Source organism: Pimephales promelas, chromosome 3 (assembly GCF_988280905.1).
Source record: "Pimephales promelas chromosome 3, fPimPro1.hap1.1, whole genome shotgun sequence".
NCBI lineage: Eukaryota > Metazoa > Chordata > Actinopteri > Cypriniformes > Leuciscidae > Pimephales > Pimephales promelas.
The window spans coordinates 21180879-21205491 of record NC_142771.1 but is presented as its reverse complement, the minus strand read 5'-3'; the positions used below and the strand labels follow the sequence as shown (position 1 = coordinate 21205491).

The window sequence follows — 24613 nt, the reverse complement described above, 5'->3', positions numbered from 1 at the left end:
GCTACTGAGTAAATGTCTGTTACCTGAATAAATGTAAGGTCATTCCTATTTTATTCGTATACATTTTAATCAATAACTTTAAAAGCACACTCTTTTTACGACTAAAATAACTGTCAAGGGTAAAAAAAGAAAAATGAATTCCCAAAAATTAAAACAATTAAAACTTGATGTTGCATATTTGGTCCATTTTTTCCAGCAGACCCCAATCATTTGAAAGGTAGTAATGATGTCTATTATGGCAAATTTTCCCACTCATTTTCCTCTTTCTGCAGGGGGAGGAGATCTTCCTGGACATGTTTGAGGATGAGTACAGAAGCATGATGGTAAGCAGCCGTACTAAACACATAAACTTTTTCTTAATTGCTACTTCACTCTTTCTGTCTGTCATAACCTGATGATACATCAACACATCCTGCTTCTGATTTGTGAGAGGAAACCTTTATCTATTTGATATTTACTGGATAAGGAGTGGCTACTACACCTTACGTTTATACTGCTTCCTCTTACAAAGCATTATTTTCCCGTTTTTTCCTGGGTCCTTGTTTAAAAAAGAATTAGCTCACCTAAAATGAAAATATTGTCATTTACTCATTATTTCCTTCCATGGAACACAAAAGAATAAAAATAAAATGGTTGCTCATTTTCCTGCAGTTAAAATTATGTTAAGTGGATCTTTTACCATAAAAAGCCTCATAAACATGCCATAAAATTCCTCTCTCTATATTATGTACTGATACCATATGGACCTATGGATTTAAGTCATAGGGTCCACTTTTTTTATGATTCTTGTATTTATATTTTATAGCTTGACAGCCCCAGTCATCACCCCCACCCCTTTTACCCCCAAAACGCGAAAACCACTTAAATTTGTTTTTTTATTTTGTTGATAATTTTGTGCTAGCATCAACTAGCCCATTAAGTGATTCATGTTTTTGCTCTTGTTCTTTGTTTATGTGTCATCTCTATGTAGAATAAACCCCTAAACGTGGAGTATCTTATGATGGATGCATCCATTTTACTCCCTCCCACTGGCACCCCCCTTACCGGCATTGACTTTGTGAAGCGATTGCCCTGTGGAGATGTCGAGAGGACACGGAGGGTCAGTGATGAACATATATACTCATACTGAAAGTTCAGAGATTAAATTAAATGGGTGGGTCTCATGGCCTTTTGTCAAACATTTTGGCTTCATCTAGAAACTCCCTGAACCTTTTCTCGCAATCCATGAATGCTTGTGTTTATTGGCCAGTGTTTGTACTGTTTGTCTCCTGGGAAACATTCCAGATCATTTTAGAAATGGATTTCATGTGTTTTAGAAATATAACAATACCAGGCTGTCTGCAGGATCGGCTTAATTTAGTACCCATGCACAGTCTGAATGCTGCTTTTTTACCATGCACAGTCTGAAAAACGGCTGATTTTAAACATTCATATGTGTGTTTGGTGATGCAGCCATGCACATGATTGGTCTTGGTCAAATGCACTTCTTGGTTTAGCATGAACACAATTTAGGCTTAAAGAAAAAAAAAAATTGTTGAAATGGATGGAAGTAAGTGAAGACCATAGCAGCAATTTAAGTATTGATATTTTACATTTGTGTAAATTGCATTGGATTTACACATAAAAAAGCTTTGTTTATTTAAATGAACAACGTGTTTTACTGTTGTTTTTCACCTTAATATTTAACTTTCTACATAATGCAGTGTGTTCAATATTATATGAGTTTAAAAAGTGGCTCCAAGAGTTGTAAAATTTCACAGGTATCGATACTGAAACTTTGATATCATGACAACTCTACGTAATGTCACAATAAAAAAGTTGAAATTTGGATATGGATGTTTTCTTTTTTTGAGATACATTCATGATATTTTAATATTTGAGATGCATATTAAATTTACTTGATATTTCAAAGTACATTTTAAAAGAATTCTTGTTGCTTACGAAGTACATAAATTCCATGAAGACTCAAATCATGATTTTGCAAGAATGATTCCGATTGCTGATTTATTTATTTATTTTTCTACAATAAATGAGACAGAACCACTGCATTTTAATCATGATTCAAACAATGATGCTATACATGTAGCATGAGTAGTTGATTTCATTTAAATTAGATTGGATTGGATCATTTTTAAGAATTAAAGCAAAAATAGAATGGTCTGATTTTAGCTTTGTAAAATCATACTACATAAAACATTGCATTTTCATTCATGATAGTTGGTGGCACTTTTGGTGCACATAGCAGCACTGCACTCTTAAACTATACTTAAAGTATTTCCCCGTCATTGATGGAAATTTCCGGCTTTTAGTGTTTTCACTGTTATACGGTAGGGGGTGCTATTTTACATCTTCTGAAAAAGTACTGAAACTCTTGATCAAAACACAGGTGAAGAAGAAGCAGAAACAAGTGATGGTATATGTAAGCAGATGTATATGTAAGGTAATGCGATCATCTCAACATTAAACAGCATATAAATCAAAACTGCCTAATGTTACAGAGTGAAATGTCGACCCAGGGTGAGGTATAGGACTGTGAAGCTTTGGGGGTGTTGATGAACTTGAGAATGAGATGAACTTTTTTTTTTTTTTTTTTTTTACGATGACAATCAAAAATGAAAACAAGCAGAAATGAAAACAAGCTGAAATTAAATAGCAGTAATAAGGCTATTTTTAAAATGTAAGGAGTAGAAAGTAGCCTACAGATAGTTGCGTGAAAATGTAAGGAGTAGAAGTAAAAAGTCATCTGAAAAATAATTACTCCAGTAAAGTATCCCCATAATGTGTGTTTGGACAGAATACGAGACAGAGTTCTTTATTAAATTAATAAAAGACCAAATACAGAAAAACTGGCTTCTAAACCTTAAAGAAATGCCACAATCATGACCTCGGAGCAGAAATGAGTGAGAAAACACCTCACATGTGCCGCTCACAGTATAAGGGTCTTTCTTTCCCCATAATGCTTGGATAACACGCATACGTCTCTTTACATTACTAATAATAATAATTTCTAGTGCTGTGGCTGTGATGTATATAAACCTACCAACATCCGTTGGCCATGATTTTTGGAATGACTAATCTTGAGTTGAAAAAATGATGTGTTAGTCGCATAACCTCGTTTAATGGAAATGCCGTCATTCCGCAATTTTATCTATATTTAGAAAAAAAATGCACAAATCTGTAATGGAAACGCCACAGCATTTAACACAGACTAACTTCTCAGAGTTATAGTGTTCATTATACTAACCATTCAAGTCCAGATTGATTCTGGAGGAACAAGCGCTGATAACAAATAATCCGTCATCCAACGCATGCTCATGTTTTGATTCAGATCATGGTCGAAGACGAGGGGCTATTTGTGTCTCCGTTGTCAGTTTGTGAGAGTGGGAGGGAGGGAGCAAGCTGCACACAGTTAAAAATAAAATTTTACTCATATTAAATAGTTAAAAAACCTGAAAATCAATCTGTGGCAGTCAGCATTGATATTGTGGCGGGCCACCACAAATTAGTGAATATATGGGAAACCCTGCCTGTGTTAATGTTCTGTTTACATAAATCGTAATATTTTCACACAAATAACATTTTGGGAAATGATTGCAAAGCAGTGTGCATGCAAGTCCAGAATAGAGATTGGCCAAAATAAAAACATAAAAACGCATGGTTGCAATCGTGTGTTTTGAGTAAAAACCATCTGGTTCCAATCTGTGTATCTCCAAAACCATTGTTTCTGCTTGTTTATGATTAAGTAATTGCTATAGCATGTTTAATTGTTTTTGTGTGTCCCTTCAGGCTATCCGTGTGTTCTTCATGCTGCGCTCCCTGTCCCTACAGCTGCAGGGTGAACCAGAAACTCAACTTCCTCTCACCCGACCGGAGGATCTCATCAAGACTGATGATGTGCTTGACCTCAGTAAGGCCTTTAGAATCACAGAAACCTGATGCAACACTCTACAAATGAGTCGGTCTTGCAAATCGAATGTGTTTCCGTTTACTTGGCAAACAGCAAAACTATTATTTTCTTTCTTAGCATTTATGCGATATTATAATCTGTGATTTATAGATGAGATCGCCACAGTTACTTATGTAACCCTCGCTCCCTAAGTAGGGAACAGAGACGTACCGTCATGACGACAAATGGGGTTTTGTTTAGAAAGCCTTTCAACTTCGAGTATACAAAACAAGCCAATGGAAAAGAAATACACGTGGGTCTGCGGAATTCGCATGGCGTAACTCCGCCCCACCTCGTGGGTATAAAAGAAGGATGCCGGCAATATGCAGATATGTTTCTTCGCTGTGGAGCCAAGACTGAACTCAGGCAGTCCCCCCGGGGTACAGTGGAAGTGGCAGGAAGACAGAACGTCTCCGTTCCCTACTCCGGGAATGAGGGTTACATACGTAACCAAGACGTTGACTTTCGTTGTCACTACGAGTTCCGTCGTGACGGCGAATGAGGTTTCAGTCTAATCACGCCACCTTCACAGCTGTCTTCCAGTGTCCTGCTTATGTCTGAGCTCCCTGTCGTGAGACTAGCACGAACGAAGGACTCCTACTCAACACAGGAATGCCAAGGTACACTTGGAAGTATATCTCAGTGGAAATATGTAATCAGTGCCTGCCCGAAGGGAGGACTTAGAGAATACACATATGACCCAGGAGGGGGTGCATATGGGGAACACTGGGGTGTCCAGCCCGAAGAATGGAATATTTCAACCCCAGGGGTGGGCAAGGTAGGGAAAGACACATGCTCAGAGAGGCTTACAGTGGAAATAAACCTATAATGAACAAATACAACACCTGGTTGCCACAAATGCACTGCTGCACCTTGTGATCTCTGTGGCTCTCGCACTTGACATATTAATGCCTTTTACATGAAAACGGAGGTGACTGGTGCTTCTCACGGTGGTGATTATTATTAGTCTACGGAAAGTCAAAATGCCGCCACACCTCCAATTTGATTGAGACGACGTCAACATCTACACTTTCCTTCGCCATGTGTTTGATAGTGCGTGCACACCAGTCTATGCCACACTCTAGCGCGGCACCAGCAGAGCAAACCGAGCATTTTCAGTTCATTCTTAATGGAAGTTGAGCTTGGCTCACACAAGCTTAAGTTCCATGAATGAAGTGAAAACACTCGCTAGCTTCGCGCCAGTGTGTGCTTGCTGCTATTATGCCTGTAAAGCAAGGTTCACAACTTCCCAGTAGTAGGCTATACAGTAAACACCCCTGCTGTTTAAAACATGTAGCACGATTCATTTAACATTTAAACCAACTTGAATCGTCACACATTTTTATCGATTTTCAACCGGTTGCGAGTGAATTGTTACATCCCTAGCAGGTAGTATGCACTCGCTGGAGAACGCCGTCACACCAACACCGGAGACTCACTCATCTCACAGCTGACAGTTGATCAGAATGGCTTGTGGAGTGAAGAAAACTCTTGGTTCTGAAGCGAAAACATATCTGCATATTGCCGGCGTCCTCCTTTTTTTACCCACGAGGTTGGGAGGAGTTGCGCCATGCAAATTCCTCAGACCCATGGCATTTCTTTGCCATTGGCTCGTTTTGTATACTCTAAGTTGACAGGCTTTCTAAGGCCCTGTTTACACGAGAACGCTCGCGGCTGAAAGCGTAAAAAATATTTTATCGAATGTGCCTTTCGTTTACACGGCGATTAGAGTTTTGGGGCTTAAAAACGCAAAAAAGTGAAACCACCCTCCAGAGTTGAAATCTTAAAAACGCTCCACCGCCGCGTTCCTGTGTAAAGGGTAAAAATGCGAAAGTGTGCTTGACAGTGAAGGTTGTATGCAGGCTTGTGGACTTGGTGTTTTTGTGTGGCACACACTTTTGCGTCACCATATGCACGCAGATTTTGCACCCAAAACGCTCGTCTAAACACAGAATAAAAAGTGTTAATGCAACACCACTTTTGCGTTTTCTCTTCAGAATCGTTTCCATGTAAACATAGCCCAAGATAAACCCCATTCATCGTCACAGAACTTGTAGTGGCAACAGAGGGAACTTATGAATCCTACCTCAATTATAACATCCTGTTTTAGCTTTAAAAGCGTCACCACCAGTTTTCATCTGAATCTTTGCAATAGCTTGATAACTAACTTTCAACGCTGAGTGATTCACATAAACTGAATTTGTGTGCAAACCCATAATTTGGTGGTATCAGATAAGGTGCAGTTAGATAAAGATAAAACGTCAGCCGTTTGCTTGATTGTTTTAATAGAAACAGAACATGAAGTCGATATAGTTCTTGGGAACTGTGACCATCTTCTTGGTTTTGAGTTCCATGTTATGACCTTCCTCGTTGTATCTCATACTCAGTCACAAAGTGTTTACCACACATGATGAAATCACACTCGTCGACTATGCACCTCTTTCATGCAATGCAATCTGTGGGTTTGTACTGTTAACCGATTCTCATTTCACCCCTGATGTGTTGCATGGAAGCCCCTTGTCTCAGCTTCTCTAGCTCAGTTCTTCTGTCCAGGTGTCCTGGTTAACTCAGGCCCTCGCACTTTGACAGGTAAGAGGGGGTGTGTGAAAGCTAACTGACTCAGACCTTCCACTGTTACCGAGGCCTTTGCTAGAGCTGGTGCAGCCGTTGTGGGCAGTAGCCTTGAGCTCTTCCAGTATATCTCATGTCTAACTGTAAGGCTGCTTGAGAAGCACCTACAGGCTGGGTCAGAGAGTAGGCAGAATGGGCCATGGAAGTGTGAGCAGGTGGGTGGAAGCTTAGATTTGGCTGCCAAATCAACCCACTACTGCTTCCTGTCTCTCAGACGTTTGCGCATAAAAGGGTTAATGCATAAGCCGTGACATCTGAATGACTGTTTTCGTTGTAGGTTTGAACCGGTTGATTCACTAGAATTCACAAATGTGGTAGAGTAATATTCATTTCAAAGAGAATATTGATTAAAAAAGGTCAAAGAGATGATGACTTAACTAAGTTTGTTAGTCTGGCATTGAACTTGGTTATTTAGGTACAGTGTGGTCCAAATGCCATGAGATTACATTGAAAATCGGGGGTTCAAAATCTAAATTTTAAATGTGCAATGAATAACTTTCTTTGTTTTGAAAATGTCAAAAATCCCTAAAAAAGAATATCTTTGATTAAGATTAAATTAAATCATTCAGGCGAATTTGTGAACCATTTCTGTTTTGAAATATTCTAAATGCTCAAAATGAATCATTCAGTGAATCATTCAGACAAATTGGTAAACATTTCTTAAATCTTAAAACCCTTAAAGGGTTAGTTCACCCAAAAATGAAAATTAAGTCATTAATTACTCACCCCCATGCTGTACCAACCCCGTAAGACCTTCGTTCATCTTCGGAACACAAATGAAGATATTTTTGATTAAATTTGAGAGCTGTCTCACTACCACATTGGCTGCCTATGGGACTGCCTCTTGACGGCCCAGAAAGTCAATGAAGAAAATGTTTAAATATCCCATGTGACTACAGTGGCTCAACTATACGTTTATCAAGCGACGAAAATACTTTTTGTGTGAAAAAACAAACAAAAATAACGACTTTATTCGACTATTCCTTTTCTTCCTTGTTGGCCTGAAACGAGACTTCCTTAGATTTCCACGACGCATGCGCGAGAATCGCGATCTCCTTCAACTACTTCAGTTCAGTTCTCGCGCATGCGTCGTGGAAATCTCTTAATCTCTTTAATCAAAAATATCTTCATTTGTGTTCCGAAGATGAACGAAGGTCTTACGGGGTTGGTACAGCATGGGGGTATTAATTAATGACTTAATTTTCATTTTTGGGTGAACTAACCCCTATAAAGGAGTAGGTAACTTTTATAAAAACTTTTGCTGATAATTTACTCACCCCCATGTCATTCAAGATGTCCATGTCTTTCTTTCTTCAGTTGAAAAGAAATTAAGGTTTTTGATGAAAACATTTCAGGATTTTTCTCCAAATAATGGAATTTACTGGGTACCAGACAGTGAGTAGCCTAGAAATCTAGACACACCCTAGCGGCAACAAAAATTATTTCGTAGCCAGTGTGGTCTAGCAACTCTCCATAGACTTTTTAGCTGGAAAAACCAAACTCTGGTCAGGCCAATCATATTGTGTATTGAGTCGGCAGGCGGGCTTAACATAATGACGAGTTGCGACGGTTCACTGCTGCTTGAAAACAAAGAATGTCTGCTGCTGGCGAACAGCTGTCTTTGGATTCGGCTTTGACTACTCTGGATGATTTGAATTTAAGCTTTTCTTTGAAAACAGAACAAAGAACTGCACTTGCGTCATTTTTTTTTTAAAAAGATGTGTCCGGATTTTGCCGACTGGATACGGTAAAAGTTTAATATATCGACTTGCTCCACTGGTGGGAAAACGCATGGGACTCAGTCGTCACCTTCTTCGTTGCTCTGATTGGTTGTAGAGCTATCCAATTGCATGTAGAGAGAGTTTGAAAGGCAACTGTTTATCCCGGCCCTCGGATTGAGCCCTGTCAATGATGAGTTCCCAGACCCAACATCTTGATATAGGTCTGGCATGCCAGGCTACCAAGTGAGAGTTTCAGTGAATCTTCAAAGGGCTTTAAACGATACCATGCGATGAATAGGGGTCTTATCTAGCCAAACGATCCGTTATTTAAAAAATACATAAAAAAACTTTAGGTTTTATAAGCACAAATGCTCACCTTGGTCTGTTCTGTGATGCGCGTTTGCTAGATAAGACCCTTATTCATCGTCTGTTATCATTTAAAGCCCTCTGAAGCTGCACTGAAACTCTCACTTGGACCTTGAAAAATGAAAGTCCTGGAAAAATCCTGGAATGTTTTCATTCAAAACCTTAATTTATTTTCGACTGAAGAAAGAAAGACATGGACATCTTGGATGACATGGAGGTGAGTAAATTATTAGCCAAAGTTTTTTTTTTTAATCTGAACTGCTCCATTAAATAAGAATATTTAAGATTTTGCACTCCCATTCGTTGATCACTAATCATCAAATTTGTGAGAATATATTTGGATCATTCTTAAATCTTGCTAGATAACATTTTATACAAATCTTTAGAGTTCATGCACTATTTTCTCTAGTGGGTTCAAACTTTCGGACCCCCACCATATGTCTATAAAACATTAAATAGAAAATCCTCTCTAATTTTCCTATCTGGAAAATCTCTCGTACAGCCCCTACTTAACAGTAACTGCTGTTTACAGCTGGCATGTCTTGCAACCTCATGATTTGTGATAACATTGGCCTTTTGTTTTCCTTTGTTGTGTGAATCTTGAATAGCTCATCACTGAGTGGATGAGACGGTCAGACAGATAGACAGACAGATTAAAGACAGACAGATAGGCAGACTGATCGACCTGAGAAACTGACATGACACTGATCGATGTTATTTTTAGATGTGCAGGAAATGATGCGTACATGCAGCACTGTAGAAGCATCACAGTTCATTGTGTGAAATTGCATGAATCCTTGCTGAATATTTTCCACTCTTTGCTGTCAGTTCATTTAACACATTAACTGAAAGACCTAGACACATTATTTTCTTGCTCTTCTTGCTTACTTTTTTGCATGCATTCACATAATGATTAATACATATGACATGTGATCACTTTCTGAAGAAGTTCTCAGAAAAAATGTCACACCTTGAACTCTTAATCACATGGTACTTTTGCATGTAACACCCCACCCCCTCTTGTTGAGAGGAGATGTCTTTTCTATTAATGGGATATTGATAAAATGCAGATGCACATTACCTTTTCTCTTGAAATCAAACAGGATGTAACTGTCCTGAGTCTATTGATGATTCAGTTGGTGGTCTGGATGGTATGATCTGGTTACTCAAATGGGGTTAGAGTGAGTTTGTTCTGCAGTAACTACAATTATCATATGCTCAAGATTATTTTCTAGATTATTTAAGTCAAAAATTCTACTTTTAAAAATACACATCTCTGTATTTTTCCCAAATTCCACTGCCAACGTCTCGTATTTTTTTAAAGCAAAAATGTGTTCTGTGTGAATGTCCCCTTAATATTTGACTTTTACATCATGATTCATGGAAGACCTAGAATTATCAGGTAATGTTAATATTGCAGGCAAAGATATCATAAAAGTGGACATACTGTACATTTTTAGTTATAATTTGGCCTCAAAAATTGTTTTCTGATATACACTGCAGATTTAACATTGATATTGTTTATCTTAAATAAATTTATCTTTGATAAAGATGTTTATAAAGTTAATCTTGAGCAGCAAATCAGTGTATTAGAAATATGGTGGCATTGTGACACTGAAGACTAGAAATTTTTAAATTGTAAAATTAGTTATTTAAAATTATAATTATTTCACAATATTGCTGGGTTTTTTATTAATTTTTTATTAAACTAAATGCAGCCTTGGTGAGCATAAGAGACTTCTTTTAAAAAACATCTTTTTTAAAATGTACCAATCCCAAAGTTTTGAACGGCAATGTACATATATAGCACTGGTGTGAATTTTTGGTTAGTTAGAATGTAGACGAAATCTTGGTTATGTTTTGCTTTAACTTATTTTGTTGGCTATATTGCATTGTGATATCAATAAGTGAGTGAATTCTCTCGATAAAGGTCACTTTAAGGTCCCTGTTTCTGAATGATTCATTACATTTGTCCTGAATCAATCAAAAGGATTTTTTTTTCATGAAGTCATCCAGTTTTCACGTAATAAGCCTGTTATTTTTAGGCACTGTTTCCTGTTTTAAAATACAATTTTATAATGAATCAACCAACATTTTTGACTACCCGTGAAGTGCATCCCGAGTTCCCTTAAGGATATGAGATTCCACAGAGCTGATGTGCATTATGGTATTTGTGGCTTTAAAAATGCAGAACTACTGAGCCTCAGCTGTCTGATTAACAAGTTAGACCGTAACTACATGGAAGTTGGTATTCCTTAGAATCACAGCAGATCATTTTCCCCAGAGGCAACATAATTCTCTGTCATCACAGTTGGCCATGCGCTAAAAGGAAGAGCAACCCTTGCTCTTTCAGTTCTAAAGTAATTCCTCAACCCATCAGTTTGACTTCTAAGGAAGTGCAGAGCACAAAGAGAAACTGGTACCAAGTTGTGACGATGCTGTTTCAGCTATTAGTAGTTCATTTGCTCTGAAACCAACTTCAAACATTCATGACCTACCTCCCTTAATTACCCCTCCCCTTCTTCCTTCTCCGCCCACCTATGTTGCTGCGATATACTGTGTTGGTCATGACTCATTGGAGTGTTTTTGAAAACTCCCCCATGAGTGCAGTCTGATTTCATGCCAGGTCTCTTTAATATGATTAATTTCACTCAGCACTGACATTTTCTAAACACTAATGTTAAATACATGACTATATTAAAATGTGCAAGTCCTTATGTTTTAAGTGAAATAGATTGAATGATTGAATTGAAATTTCAATGCTAATTTAAAATGCAATGCTTGCACTTCAGGATGCGTTTGGATGGGTCCAGGCACAGGTCCACCATTGAGGGTCCCTCAGGATAAATAGAGAGACTAATATTAGCGTAGACGCCATCCTTCTTATGATGTACCAAGTACATCAGGATTTACGGTTCCGGCTGATCTAAACTATGCAGCCTAACATCGAATTATAGAAGTCTATAGTATGTTATGTGTATGCTAGGCCAAAGAGATGTGTTTTTAGTCTAGATTTAAACTCACAGAGTGTGTCTGCTTCCCGGACAATGTTTGGAAGATTGTTCTAGAGTTTTGGTACGAAATAGGAAAAGGATCTGCAGTCGATTTTGATATTCTAGATATTATCAGCTGGCCTGAATTTCGAGATCGCAATAGGCGTGAAAGGACTATAATGCGTCAAGAGATGGGGGGCTAAACTATTTAGTGCTTTGTAAGTAATCAGCAATATTTTAAAATTGTCCTGAAGGACCCTAGGAATTAACTATCCATTATTTAACTGTAAACAAAAGGGTTTTTTGTCCTTTTTCCCTTCTAGATAACAGCGATCTTATTGCTTGCATGGTAGTGAGTAAAGATGGGGTTCAAGCTCAGCGCTTCTTGGCTGTTGATGTGTACCAGATGAGTCTTGTGGAACCGGATTCAAAGCGTCTTGGCTGGGGTGTTGTCAAGTTTGCCGGCCTTCTGCAGGTCTGCTTCATTTCCACTCCTACACTGCAAACATGATGCTCAAACAAAAAAAGTACACTTTAGCCACATTCTTGTCAAGACTGTGATGTTTATACTCAGAGGTGAAGTCATCGGTCTGATTTTGAAGTTAATGCATGTACCAAAGGAAACCAATTAAAAATAAATCTCATAAATCTCATACATCTTGTTTTTGGCTGTTCAGAGTTGCAGAATTTGAGATCAATTAAAATAATAAGATAATGCATGTGTTGCATCATAACCCTCTGGGGGTGTCCAGGCAACTTAATATTAATGAGGGAAGCCTTGGAGGATTTGTAAACTACATTAAAATGTAATCAACACTTTATATTAACTTTCAATAAAATCATTTTACATACTGAGATTACTTAATTTTAATATGGGGACATGAGTGTTCATAAATTATTCCAAGCAACCCATATGGGTGAAATACATTTAATCCTGCTGTCAAGCACCCTACCTTGCATAAATGTGATAATAGGCTTTGTGTATCACATGATATTTTAGTTTAAAACTGATTAGTGTTGCATAATTGGGCATTTTACAAATCGTTCTTTTTAGCAAGGCTTCGTCTTAAGTGACACCATTCATCTTTTTGTTAGCACAACAATTATGGCATTATTTGCAGCTAAATAATTATTGTGAGATGTAAGGAGTGATAGCAAGACATTTTAGCATGTTTAGAGTGTTATACTGTAGGATACTGTAAATATAAAAATAAAGCAAATGCAAATAAGTAAAATAAAATGAAAATAATTAAATAATAATTATATACTTTAAAATACGTTTGGCATTTTAGTCAAGCCAAACTTCTTGCATAAGTTGATGACTCAATTTGATTCATCTGCATTTGTTCACAGGACATGCAGGTTTCAGGAGTAGAAGACGACAGCAGGGCTCTGAACATCATCATACACAAGCCCACGTCTAACCCTCACGCCAAGCCTGTGCCAATCCTGCAGGCCAACTTCATCTTTGCAGACCATATTCGCTGCATTATCGCCAAACAGCGACTAGCCAAGGGCCGTATCCAGGCCAGGCGAATGAAAATGCAGAGGATTGCAGGTCAGGCCTTGGCTGCTTTTTAACTCTAAACTCCTTGAAGACAAAGCCATAAACTATTTATTTTTTTTTTTTACAGCAGCTCATATCTGTTCCTAAGTTATACTTTCTCAGACCTCCCAGATGTTGTGCAATAACACAACAGCTGGGACTTTAGTTATACTTTAACAGGCCTGAATAACATTTCAAATGAATGTAAAGCCAGGTGCTTTACAGTTAATTGTACCAATTCCCAGAGACATGGAATTTCCCTTTGTCTTGGATTTTTTTTTTACCTGTAATGCTTGTTTTAATTTCTAGCTGGATAAAAAATGTGTTAATCAAAAGTCACTTTTCCACTGTCGAGCCAGTGCGAGCCAGGGCTAACAATGGGGCAAGCTGGGCCAATAGTCACGGACCTCGAGCAGCGAGACTGTTTCTCCCCTGTTAAGCCACACTACCCTAAAACCCACCCTTAATGCCTCCCTGGAGAAAACATCACACAACCCCACCATATCACCAGCAAGGGGAAACTGAATGAAAACTAGCTAGATCACAAAAAGGGTGGACGTTAGGTCTTCACGTATAGACTTACTGTGAAGTACTTAAGACTTAAGCATCAATGTCTGACCAATGATGAACGATGAAAATAAAAGTTACAATGACATTATTTAATACATATATATATAATTTATCATTATTTCACATAAAAAGAGAATACATACTTATTGCGTAGTTTATTTGTGATCACAGGTATGCACAAAACCACTCCAATAGGGCTTTTATGTCCAAAGTATTGTCAAAATATTCAAAATATGACACATTTCTTTACAAAGAATGATTCTATTAGGATGTTCTTGTCTTTTGTCTCACTATACTGATCCTTTCAGCCAGAGCAATAGAGGGAGTTTACCAGAGTATATTTAATTTAACACACGTGGATGCAAAAGTCTGGTATCAACAAATGTAAAGAGAAAAGACAGATGAAATATGAAACCTAATAAATACATGATAATAATTATATATGATTTGTTTTAAATCATATATGACATTCTTCAAACTGCGGTCCCTGGTATTTTCATAAGTATAATGTAAGTTTATTATGACAATGATTCACATAAGTAGCATCGGATCGCAATCAGAAGTTACCCAAGTGTCTAAGAAGTTATCTTAGACACTTGCTGGTGCATTTTGAATTTAAACTTATTTTAAATATTGAGGTTAGCTGCTAGCCTATTATGATTAGATGGGAAATAAGCCGCGGTGTTGACTCAGGTGAACCCCACCTTTGTTCATGACCACTCCTCAAGCCCCAGTTGTCATGCTTTGGAGCAAGGTATTCTGCGGGCCAAAAACCCTGGCCATTTGCCCCTGAGGAAGCCCACACGAGGCCCGCTCAAGCCCCGGAAGTGACAGTGGTAGAAGCGACTGGCCCTGGCACGCCCTAGCACGCTCTTGGCCCAACAGTGGAAACATGGATCATGTCTCAATCACTTCTTCTTTATTTTGCTCATGTTCTCTTTGTTTTCCCTTCCTTCCATGAACATTCATTCTCCAGCTCTGTTGGACCTTCCTGTTCAGCCTTCCACTGAGGTGCTGGGCTTTAGCCAACCATCTGTTACATCCTCTCTGCCTTTCCGCTTCTATGACCAGTCCAGACGTGGACCAGCCTTCGCCTCCGTAGATAAAGTTCCAGGTAAATGTGTGAACGTTTAAGAGCAAATCACAGAAGATTAAAGGGAAAGTTATAGAAGCTGGCTCTTCCAAGCTTTATAATGGCAGTGAATGGAGAGATCCCAAGAAAGTGCATCCATCCACGATAAAAGTTAATCCATATTGCTCTGGGGGGTTGCATTTCTTTAAAAAAATATCAATATTTAAAACTTGATCAACTAAAATAACTAGCTTCCGACAGACGGACAATTTTATTCATCTGAAAGAAGAAAGTCATAGACACCTAGGAAGGCTTGAGGCTGAGTGAATCATGGGGTAATTTTCATTTTTGGGTGAACTATCCTTTTGAAGAGGCCAGCTGTTTTCCACTGGTGCATATTTTCTGTGGAAAATAATGAATACTTTTATTAAGCAAGATTGCATAAAATCGATTAAAATATTTTCTGAAGATAATAATGTAAAAGCCTTTACCATTTCAAGTAAAATGTTCTTTTGAACTCAACACTGATAATGATCAGAAATGGTTCTTGAACACCAAATCAGATAATATTAAAATGATTTCTGAAGGATCATGTGGCACTGATGACTGGAGTATCATCACAGGCTCCATTTCATATTTATACGTCAGTTTATGTGTAAAGTATACATTAAATGTAAGAGTTATTTGAACTTAAATATATGCCTTGGTGTATATAATTGCTGAAGTTAAAAAAATGGTCTTTTCTTGTTGGTTTTTGAGCAAGCTGCTGCGTAACTTAAAGGTATCAAAATACGTTTAGACATTTTTTTATAACTAATCTTTCTGGGTGACATGGTCGTAGATGAGTTGTCTTAATGTGAAATGTATATTTTAAAGGAAAGAGTTCACAACATCAGAGGTTCCTGTTTGTTAAATTTGTTAAGCTATATTTAATATGTTGTGAAACATGTACCTCCTTTGCATTTTTTGTTTCTAAAAGGGCTCACTCTCTTTGCTCAGATTTGCACAGAAATGTGAATAATTTTCTGAAAAAATGCACATCCTAATTTTGTTTTCCCCAGAATTTCTATAGTGCTTCTCCAAGTTACAGTTCTGTTTTGTATGAGGTTTCTAGGTAATGCTTCCTCTCTGCCAGCTGTGCTGTCAGATTACAGCCCTTATTTAGACGTTTGGTATCAGACCAGAGGGTAATGGGTAATTCACCAAGTGATGTGATAAAAAAAAAAAAAATTAATTTAAAAATAAATATATATATGAAGAGTTCAGATGCAAAAGCCTCTAAGTGCCATTTGTAATTTTCTTCTAAAATGATAATTTTTATCAAGCTTGTATATTTAAGTTCAGTAATTTCACTTAAATGGCAATGAAGATTACCTATTAATTGTCATTTAAATGAAATTACTGAACTTAAATATACAAGCTTGATAAAAATGGTCATTTTAGAAGAAAATTTCAAATGGCATTTAGAGGCTTTTGCATCTGAACTCTTCATATATATAACACCCGTCAAATGCTGGTGAAAATCCACTGGCGGCTAACGCATATCAACACACTAGCCAATTCGGTGGGATATTATTCATAATTTATGTTCTATCACTTGTGCTATTAGACACCTTCTCCCAAAAGGTGCCTTAAACATTAGAAAAGCAATAGTTTTCCATTAAAATACAATGATTTAGGACAAATATAGTATGTATGTACTGACTTCACCTGTCTGCATTTTTCAGTAACAGGTTTGTTTTTGTGGCTTGAATAAATATGCTTCATATAGAGAAATAATATTGATTGCAGTTTTCTTTTCGCTGTTTTTTCAAATACCTTAGTTCAATCTTATTGAGCCCACTTTGTTCATTCTTGATGGGAACTTTTGCCTGTATTGTGATTTGCATTCGTTTTTGACTGCCTCCTTGGACACGAGTACAGAATGAAACCTGTCTGCCATGCGACCGGTTAACGCTCCACCAGAGATACTCATAAATGCTGCATGTCCAAAACTTTTGGGCAAAAAGCATCCTGTCTTTATTGCTATAGACCATTTCACAAGATGTAAACAACACTGGTCCAGAAACACTTCCTGTTTCAGTTTGTAACTGTTTTCTTTATTTCACATGTAAAGAAAACATCTTAAAGATGTTGGTTTAACTTTTTGATTCAGTTTTAAATGTTCTGTTGGTTGTATTTTATCCCAGCTTTTATGTAGTGTTAAAAAACTGAAACAGGAAGTGCTTCTGGACCAGTGTTGTTTACATCTTGTGAAATGGTCTATATGCAGTTATAAGAGAATTTAGATTTTATTTAATTTAATGGTATCAGCAAAAAAATATTGACTGTTGTAAAGCTAAAAGCAATACAATGATTCAGAATTTTATTTGATAATTAATAAAGTTAAATCTAAGCAGTGACTTTGTTTATCTGGATTATCTTATGTTTTAGCTAGTAAACGTTCTGAATGGCTGGATAACTTTTTAGTAAAATTTAGTGGCCAAATTGGCTAATGAGTGACAGTTAATTTCAAATCCTGTATAAATTGGTTGGACAATGAAACTGAAACACTGGAAATTAGTGTTGGAGATTTCACACCTATAAGCATGGCCTGGTGGCTGATCTTCAGTGATTTTACATTCAATCAGTAAGATCAGAGTGATGATCTTGATGACAGAGTGTGAATGTTGAATTAGCAGAGCAATTGCACAGCTGTACATAAAATATTGTAATCCACACAACATAATGGGAGACATATCAGAGTTCAAAAGAGGACAAATTGTTAGTGCTTATCTCGCTGGCTCATCTGTGACCAGGACAGCAAGTCTTTGTGGTGTATGGAGCGCTATGGTATCCAGGGTAATGTTGGTGTACCACAACAAAGGACCTGAATCACATTCAACAGGAGTATCTGTCAACTCAATAGGAAGCTGCCTGAAGGGGATGTATTAACCTGGAATATATACAAAAAGCATAAAAACACAGCTGCCCAACTGACTGCAGAATTAAGGGGCTGTTTACACAACACCGTTACTTAACTAAAAACCTAAAACTGTGTTTTTACCATTCATTTACACGACAACTGTGTTTTGGGTGCCTGGAATTTATGAAAACAGGTTCCAAAGTAAACAAGACATGCACATGTGTATTACGTGTTCGATCTTACGTGTTTCATCTCCATCTAATGGCCTCGCAGCAGAATACATAGTTTTTTAGTCGTTTTCACGGATCCGTGTGAGTGGGGATCATTTGACAATGGTGTTGTCTGTACACATAAAACTCAAAGGAAAAACTTCTCCATTTTAAAGGTGCAATGTGAAGATTTTAGAGGCATCTACTGGTTCGGTTGCTCAGCCCACCACTCACCCCTCCCTTTCGAAGAAGCTACGGTGGCTAAAAAGTAAGCCAAGAGTGTGTAATGTTGTCATTGTTTCTGTACCACAGTCCACTATAAACCACAAAATTGATAAAGGTTACAAACCCAAAGTCAGGTGAGGATCAAGGGTCTTAATATATAAAATAATAATAATAATCAGCTGATTGTCTCACGAACGTAACCAGCACATTTCTTCCCACATAGCAAACCCATAATACTGCGAGGCAGAAGAACCGCATGACACTATCCAACTACATATTTTTTCTAACAGGGTAGTAAAAGTTTAGCAGGCTAATATGAGCTGTTATGCTATAGGGCTGTGGCTGAGCTGGTTAAAGCGTAAAGCCTTGTTTATACTCGATGCTTCCGCAGAGCGCAAAGGTAACCGCGGCAAAAATGATATGATTGTAACGTCGTGCGCGCCTCCGCATCCCCTAGACATCATTTGCTACTCACAAATTAAAAAATAATAATGAATACAAATATTGTTTGTTTGTTTTTTTCTCTGGTTTTGAAAACTGTTCGCGATCGACTTCTGTTAACTGTCACCCCCCCTTTTTTGAATAGACATGAAAATGCACATTTCGAACTTAAATGGTTGTAATTCAAGAATGCTTTGGAATATAGACATATGATTGGTCTTGTTTTAAAGAAGACATTTGGCAGATTTTTGTAGAAGTGAAATAAATTAAGAAAGTGAAACAGAAAAAAAGTTATAGAAGTTTGAGTTTATGGAAATGTACAATGTAAAAATATTAATTATTCATATTTTACATAAAATATATATTTTCAAAACCTGGGCTACTCTAAAATGGCAGAAAGATCAAAGCCAAAAATCTGAACAAGTTGTGTTTCAAATTTCAGGTTGATATCTCAAAAAATGAGCTTTCAGTAAGATTTTGTTTGAGCGCAGTACCAAACTTTTTCACTAGGGCACAATCAGACTCCATTACTGCCCATATAAGGGCGCCTGCATTTCCATTCCTGTTTTGAGTGATATGAACCATTATTTTCACAATTTTCATACAATTTCTGAAGTAGAGATCCTATTCAGAAGTAGCATGGGAAGTTTGGCAGATTTTGATGTGAATTGAACCTCTAAAAAAACAAATACAAAGAACACGCATGTAAGTCATAGCTAGCTGCCACGTCACAAATGGTGAATTTATTATATTTTTCTTGATATTTCAAACTTTTCAGACCTTTTTTTTCCCAAAATAATTGAATGGATTCTATCTTTTGAACTTTTGGCATGAAAACAAACTGAGGTATCTACCATTTTTTCATGATTTTTCATGTTTACTGCTATTTTAAAATAAAGGTCTGAACATGCCTTATGATTATGAAAATATTCTTGTTTTATATTGAAAAATTATGGCTCCTCTGTAATATATTTTGAAAATCAGTCACCAAATATGGAAACTAGAGATTGTAAGCTTTCAAATGATATATAGTTTGTCAATATTATTTAAGGTATTTACTAAGATATTATTGTTTTAAAAATATAGTGGCAAACGTCCCACCTGTGGGACGGTGACAGTTAAGTGGTTTTAAAGTCCCTGTGAACTGGAAGTGGCAAACGACTTTTCTCCAGTGTTGTGACATATTTTTGGAGAGAAACAGAATACTAAATGAGGAAAAATAGTGGCTGTGGCTTTTTTTCTAACTAGCACCTGATTGGATCTAGAAAAATGGGTGTTTCATTCTGAAATGGAGGATGACGCAAGTTTACACATGCTGTCAATCAATGCTCGCTCGGCGCTCGCAAACACACAGCAGCTGTCAGTTGGAGGGGCGTGGTTATGGATGTTAAGGAGACACCCAAACCGTAAAGCCTATGTCATCGGGCAAGGTCCTCTAATGCAGAGGGGAGGGGCATTTTCAAACTTTGATTAAAGATTACGAAGCCAAAAAAAATTTTTGTGTGGATTGACTTGCATGTATGAATTGTTCACCACAAAACGATCAATTTAGGCAAACGAAGTAAGTATGGTCAATTTTGATTTCATAGGGACTTTAAATGCTTCCAAGATGGACGGGTTGGTGACTTCTGTAACATACTGTTTTACGGTCAATAGTACTAATCAGCTGATTGTCAAAGCCATAACAGCGAGAGAGAAGAACTAAGTTATATGAAACAATCCACCTACATATTTTACACCACGGACAAGGGAAAAGTCACTACTATGGCTAGATTCTAGCTTTCTGTTGCTTCTCTGTTTAGGTAGTGACGAAACGTGCTCTGTAGCGCTGTTTGTTCGATATCGGCTATGGTAGAAACATGACGTCACATTATGTTGACCTTCATAGAAGGGGGTGCCCGTGGTTATATAGATATAAATGTCTAATTCTAAGGTAATAAAAACATAAAGGTTCATTGAGTAAGGTCTTTATACAATATATTGCATTTCTGTCGATAGATCCTCATAACCTGACCTGGCCATTGTTCTGCCAGAGGAATGCCTCAAAATCCCTCCGACCAGTGTGCAGCACTTGTCATTCCCAAGATGAATTGATGCTTAATTCCCCCCTTCAAAAGCCCCCTCACTACAAAGAGGAAATCTCTCAATATTTACAAAAATGTATCAATCCTTTTAGATTTGAGTAGGATTGTGATGCTCTTAATTTCACAAAAGTTAGTTCTCTGTTTAGGGAAATGGATGACTAATAGCTGTCTCTCAGTCCCTGTTGATGACGTGTAGTTGGTTCAGGTAAAATAGATTGTGGTTCCCAGAACTCTTGGTGTGATGCCAAGTGTTTTAAAAAAAACCTGTTCTTTGCCTGCCACTGGATCACTTTAAGGTTGTTCTCATTTGTAACAAAATTTTAGGAATCTGACTAGTCTTTCGGTTATTAGCAAGTAAAGGTGTGTATTTGTTTCTGTATATAAAGCTTCTTTTTTCATCTTTTTTTTTTTTTTTTGAAAACAGAAATATTTTGACAAGATAAATGGAATGGCCAGACTCAAACCCACGACTGTTCTATCAACTAAGCCACAGTGCCTGCTTGTTTTTATCAGTAAAACAAGTTTAATATTGAAAGTATCGCAGGGCATTCACTGATTTGTCTGTCAGATATGTGACAATGTGTTTTGTTTTCCAGGTTTTGCAGTTGCTCACGTTGCTCAGCACAACCCCACATCAACTTCCTTCACCTCACCACCTACTAGTGGCCCAACTGGCCCCTGTGACTTAGTCACATCCAGCAGCATCCCATCCACACACACCGCAACACAGAGTCAAACAGGTAAATCACACAATTACACACATGCCACTCCCTTCTCTATTTTTGCTTAACCACTCCATTTTACTATCAACTGCTTTTCCTGAAAAACCAAAGCACGTCACACAAATGCTATGACACACCCTCCTCTGAATCTAAGCACCTTTTTTTAAACTGCTGTCTGCAGTTTTTAATTGATGAGTTAAGTTAATGATTGCAATAATTGCATTGTGATTTACATTTATGCTTTCGGTTTTCAGTTTCTACATTCCCTGGGAATTGAACCCATGACTTTGGCATTGGTAGTGCTTATGCTTTACAGTTTGATCTACTTGAATTTAAATTCACGAATTGCGAATTTATTATGATTTTACAATCAAAACGTTTTATTTAAGGCGGCATGACGCGGAAGTTCAAAAAGTATATTCTTCCCTATTCCCTCAGTGAAATGGCTTCTGGAATGAGAAAAAATGTAGGGAGGGATTTTAAACTCACTTCCCAGTAGCTTTTTAGCTACTCACACCCCTGTAAATCAAGATTTTAAACTGCCGCAGAAGTATTATAGCTGTATGATTATAATCCCATTCATAACAATGGCAATCGCTATGAACAAAGTTTGAATAATCATCTTTGAGAATCCAAGAATCCATCCGACATTATAGAGCTCAAGCATTTAAAGTCACAGACGATATATCCGCAGCACGTGCTTATAGAGACAGATTGTTATTGTGCGTTGGTGTGGACACTAATATAGTCATCATCTTCATGGTTATTGTTGTTGGTGTGAATGGACCTTAAGACTCACGTTTCTATACTCTTCTATTCACTCAATGACTCACAGCTCATACCTTTGCTAATTCAAGGGCAAGTATCCATGATTGAATGTGTATATACATGTAATCACATGTTCTTTCCACTTCATCCGTTTTAGCACTTGTCATTGTCAGCCAGCCAATTTTGTCGCATTTAGAAAGAAATTCTATGGTAAGCAATGGTGAAGTAGACTATTTTACAACTTTTAAATGTTCCCCTAAAAGGCCACTCGTGAATTAAAGGAATAGTTCACTTCAAAATGAAACTTCTCTCATCATTTACTTATCCTGGAGTTGTGGCAAACCTGTATGAATTTCTATCTTCTGTTGAACACAAAGGAAGATATTTGAAGAATGTCAGTAACCAGACAGTTGATATACCCCATTGACTTACATGGTCATTTTTCATGGTAAATTTCCTACTATGGAAGTCAATAGAGAGCATCAACTCTCTGGTTACTGACATTCTTCAAAATGTCTTCGGCAGAAGAAAGAAATTCAAACGGGTTTGAAACAACTTGAAGGTGAGTAAATGATGACAGAGTGAAGTGTAGTTTTGAAGTGAACTATTCATTTAATGTGTTTGCTGGGTATAGAACAAGGGTGCCTGAGGGACTTTGTTCACCTCTAAAGTTCTGTGCACCCATTGGCTGCTTTGTCTCACTCCCACACTGCCTTTCTGAGCTGAACACTGGTGGTCGGGTATGGTTTTGGAAAAACCTGAAAGCTCAAAAAGCCTTCACGCCACAAGAAACTCGGAACCACTCTTTTGGCTGATTCTCTGAACAGAGGAGTGAAGTATTGTGGCCTCTGTGAAGTCTCCTACAGATTTCTTTCTTGTGGCGGGGGCGTTTAACTAATACGGTCATGGGCTTTTTTTTTTTTTCTTTCACTATGTATCTCTGTTCCGTTTATTCTCTGAATCACTGTAATGATCTATTTTGAAATACAGTGACTTTTTTGGGGTTTGTCTGAAGTGAAACTGTCCATATCATTTAATAATCTCACTAAAAATTGGACAAATAGTCTTCTGAAGTCACATGTTGTTTCAATAAGGGCCACTGTCACAAAGATTAGAGTGCAGCAGTGTAAGCTGACCACACTGTTTGTTATCGCCTTGTAGGGCGATACATCTTTGAAGAGAAATTCTTAGAATCAGGAGCAGCGGTAGCAGATGACGTATTGTTTTGAAGGTGTGGATTTGTGGTGAGACTGACATCGATTTCTTACTCGGTACGTGTCTGTTATGACAGAGACTGTGTAGTGTAAGTGTGGTCACGCAACCTGCATAGAGTTAAAGTCAACAAGAAATTCAAATTGACCTTTTACTTTTCCTAAAACATGTGCCTGGTCTTATGTGCACATTAATAACATGAGTGCATGTTATTCCAAATAAAATAAATGTGTAGTGTGCATCAAAATGTAATAAAAATGTTCTGCCTCTCATTTGCATTGGCTTATTACAGAAGTAAAATGGATTTTGAAGGGTGATTTAAGTTGACTCTACTAAATTGTATTTGTGCCCCTTTTCCACTTGTATTAGACAGCTAGATATGGGGATATTTTTTTCATGCTAGACTCGAACCCAGATCATCTGCATGAGCACCAAGCCTAAACATGTTCTGTGCTAGAGTGCTAACCAATGACCAATGCTGTCCCCAAAATCTTAATAATATCCTTTGGCTGGAGGTTTTGCTCCATGCACCCTTCAGATTAGATGCTGTAATTAATGTCTGTAGGATGCGTTCTGATCTGTCCCTCTGTTCTCTAGTCAGGTCTGGCAGGGAAGGCCGAAGGTGCGTGTTTTCTCTGTCAGAGGATGACAGGCACGGTGGAGAATGGGTTTAGAGCTCCAGGCAGACGTAACAGGCATGTCCGTGTGACGCTTTAATGTAGATTGACCATGCAGAGTGGCCCGCTTAGTTTCCAGTGACTGGCATTGTGCTACTAAAAACTAAAGGTGTGTGTGTGTGTGTGTGTGTGTGTGTGTGTGTGAACACAAACATCATTGTAGAAACTGTGAAACTTCTCTTTAGAAGTGCGTGTTATTAGCAAGCTGATGACATCCAAAGAATGAATTAATGTCACCCTAGATCCTGTTTTTCAACCTTTTCACTTCAACGCCATTCAGGTTCCTCATTTTACATTTTCATATAATTATTTTTGGCAGACATCTATCTGTCTATCTGTCTGTCTGTCTGTCTGTCTGATATATCTATCAGCCTATCTATCTGTTTGTCTGTCTGTCTCTGTCTGTCTGTCTATCTGCTTTTCTACTATCTGTCTGTCTGTCTGTCAAATATATATATCTGCCTATCTATCTGTCTGCTTTTCTACTATCTATCTATCTATCTATCTATCTATCTATCTATCTAT

At 37.6% G+C, this 24613-nt stretch overlaps 1 protein-coding gene and 1 long non-coding RNA gene across 6 annotated transcripts in view; one reads left to right on the top strand and one right to left on the bottom strand.

Annotated features, from left to right (window-relative positions):
* The window catches only part of clec16a (C-type lectin domain containing 16A), a 62477-nt gene that overhangs the window by 29779 nt on the left and 8085 nt on the right, over window positions 1-24613 (top strand). For 4 of the 5 annotated variants that reach the window (XM_089128473.1, XM_039686244.2, XM_039686241.2 and 1 more), the window contains 7 exons: window positions 273-323; window positions 971-1099; window positions 3787-3907; window positions 11981-12132; window positions 13011-13215; window positions 14750-14887; window positions 21306-21449. In XM_089128473.1, coding sequence (XP_088984599.1) covers window positions 273-323; window positions 971-1099; window positions 3787-3907; window positions 11981-12132; window positions 13011-13215; window positions 14750-14887; window positions 21306-21449 — 940 coding nt within the window. Of the gene's footprint in view, window positions 1-272; window positions 324-970; window positions 1100-3786; window positions 3908-11980; window positions 12133-13010; window positions 13216-14749; window positions 14888-21305; window positions 21450-24008; window positions 24198-24613 lie in introns of all 5 variants that reach the window. The other variant, XR_016155104.1, reaches the window with a different exon arrangement.
* The window catches only part of LOC120489435 (uncharacterized), a 27024-nt gene continuing 17293 nt past the window's right edge, over window positions 14883-24613 (bottom strand). Inside the window, exon 3 of the long non-coding RNA XR_016155106.1 lies at window positions 14883-15247. This is a non-coding gene — a long non-coding RNA (uncharacterized LOC120489435). The remainder of the gene's footprint in view (window positions 15248-24613) is intronic.